This window comes from Poecilia formosa, unplaced genomic scaffold, assembly GCF_000485575.1.
Source record: "Poecilia formosa unplaced genomic scaffold, Poecilia_formosa-5.1.2 Scaffold368, whole genome shotgun sequence".
Taxonomy (NCBI): domain Eukaryota; kingdom Metazoa; phylum Chordata; class Actinopteri; order Cyprinodontiformes; family Poeciliidae; genus Poecilia; species Poecilia formosa.
This window is the reverse complement of record NW_006800307.1, coordinates 446,182-447,306: the sequence shown is the minus strand read 5'-3', so window position 1 is coordinate 447,306 and position 1,125 is coordinate 446,182. Positions and strand designations below refer to the sequence as shown.

The window sequence follows — 1,125 nt, the reverse complement described above, 5'->3', positions numbered from 1 at the left end:
CTGTGGTTCCGGCCCAGTGGTTCCGGTCTACTTGCTGTGGTTCCGGCCCAGTGGTTCCGGTCTACTCGCTGTGGTCCCGGACCCACCCCCGCAGCCGGCCGCTGTACTCCTGCGGGCTGACGGTGGAGAAGGAGCGGCCATGATGCCTCAGGCTCTTCCACAGATGCTCCAGCCGCTTCTTCAGGCCGTAGACGGTGAAAACGTCGATGATGCCGATGAAGTAGCGCTGCTCCGGCCCGTCGATGACGTGCAGCGGGTTCTTCAGGTTCGGAAGCAGCCGCCGGTTCTGGGCCCTGAAGTCCGGGATGTCGGGCGAGTCGGCGCCGGTTCCGGCGGGCCGCGGACTCGTCCGGGTCGAGTCGTCTCGGTCCTGCGACGACGTTAAACCCGAGTCCGGTTCCGGTGACGGTCCGGCGTCGTCGTCCAGAACCGCTCCTGGGACTCCGGCGTGGATCGGGCTGGACCCGGGGTTCACGGACCTGGAACGGTACCAGACAGGAAGTGAGGCGGACTGTACAGGACTCTGGACAGAACCGGGCCTGAGATTAGAACCGGGTCAATAATTATTCCATTTAAAGTTCTGAGGAAACGGACCAGAAAACGTCCAGGGTCCGTTTCACTCCCACAGGGTCAAGATCACCGAACTGGGCTAGAACCCAACCCATTTGCCGTTACCATGGAGACGGGGGCTAATTGAGATGGAGTCTCTGCTCCTTAATCTAATCTGATCAGATAATCTGATTTATAGAAATTATGGAGGCGGCGAATCAAGGAGGAGCTGATTGAACTGGTTGCCATGGTGATTCACATTTTCCCATAGAGCAGCGAGAACAATAACCCTAGAGCTGCATCTATAGATCTGACAAACACAACAAGCTAAACAGTCTCAATACTTAGCTTCCTTACTATTCAGCAAATTAGCCAGCTAAATGTTTAGCTAACTATTTAGCTAGTTAGTAAACTACATATTAAGCTGGCTAACTACTTAGCAGGTTAGCCAGATAAATGCTTAGGTAATTATTTAGCTCCTGGGAGTGGAAGCAGCAGAGCGGACGGACTTCTTGGTTCTGACGATGAGCGTGGCGAAGGACCGGTTCTGGTTCCGCTCGTCGTGGTGCAGCGGCT

General features: G+C 55.3%; 1 protein-coding gene across 1 annotated transcript in view; it reads right to left on the bottom strand.

The window, feature by feature from the left end:
- Positions 1 to 7: 7 nt before the first annotated feature.
- LOC103153974 (phosphatidylinositol 4-phosphate 5-kinase-like protein 1) overlaps positions 8 to 1,125 on the bottom strand; it is a 6,653-nt gene continuing 5,535 nt past the window's right edge. Inside the window, exons 6-7 of the mRNA XM_007575086.2 lie at positions 1,059 to 1,123; positions 8 to 479 (exon numbers count right to left, since the gene is read on the bottom strand). Coding sequence (XP_007575148.1) covers positions 62 to 479; positions 1,059 to 1,123 — 483 coding nt within the window. The 3' untranslated portion in view covers positions 8 to 61. The remainder of the gene's footprint in view (positions 480 to 1,058; positions 1,124 to 1,125) is intronic.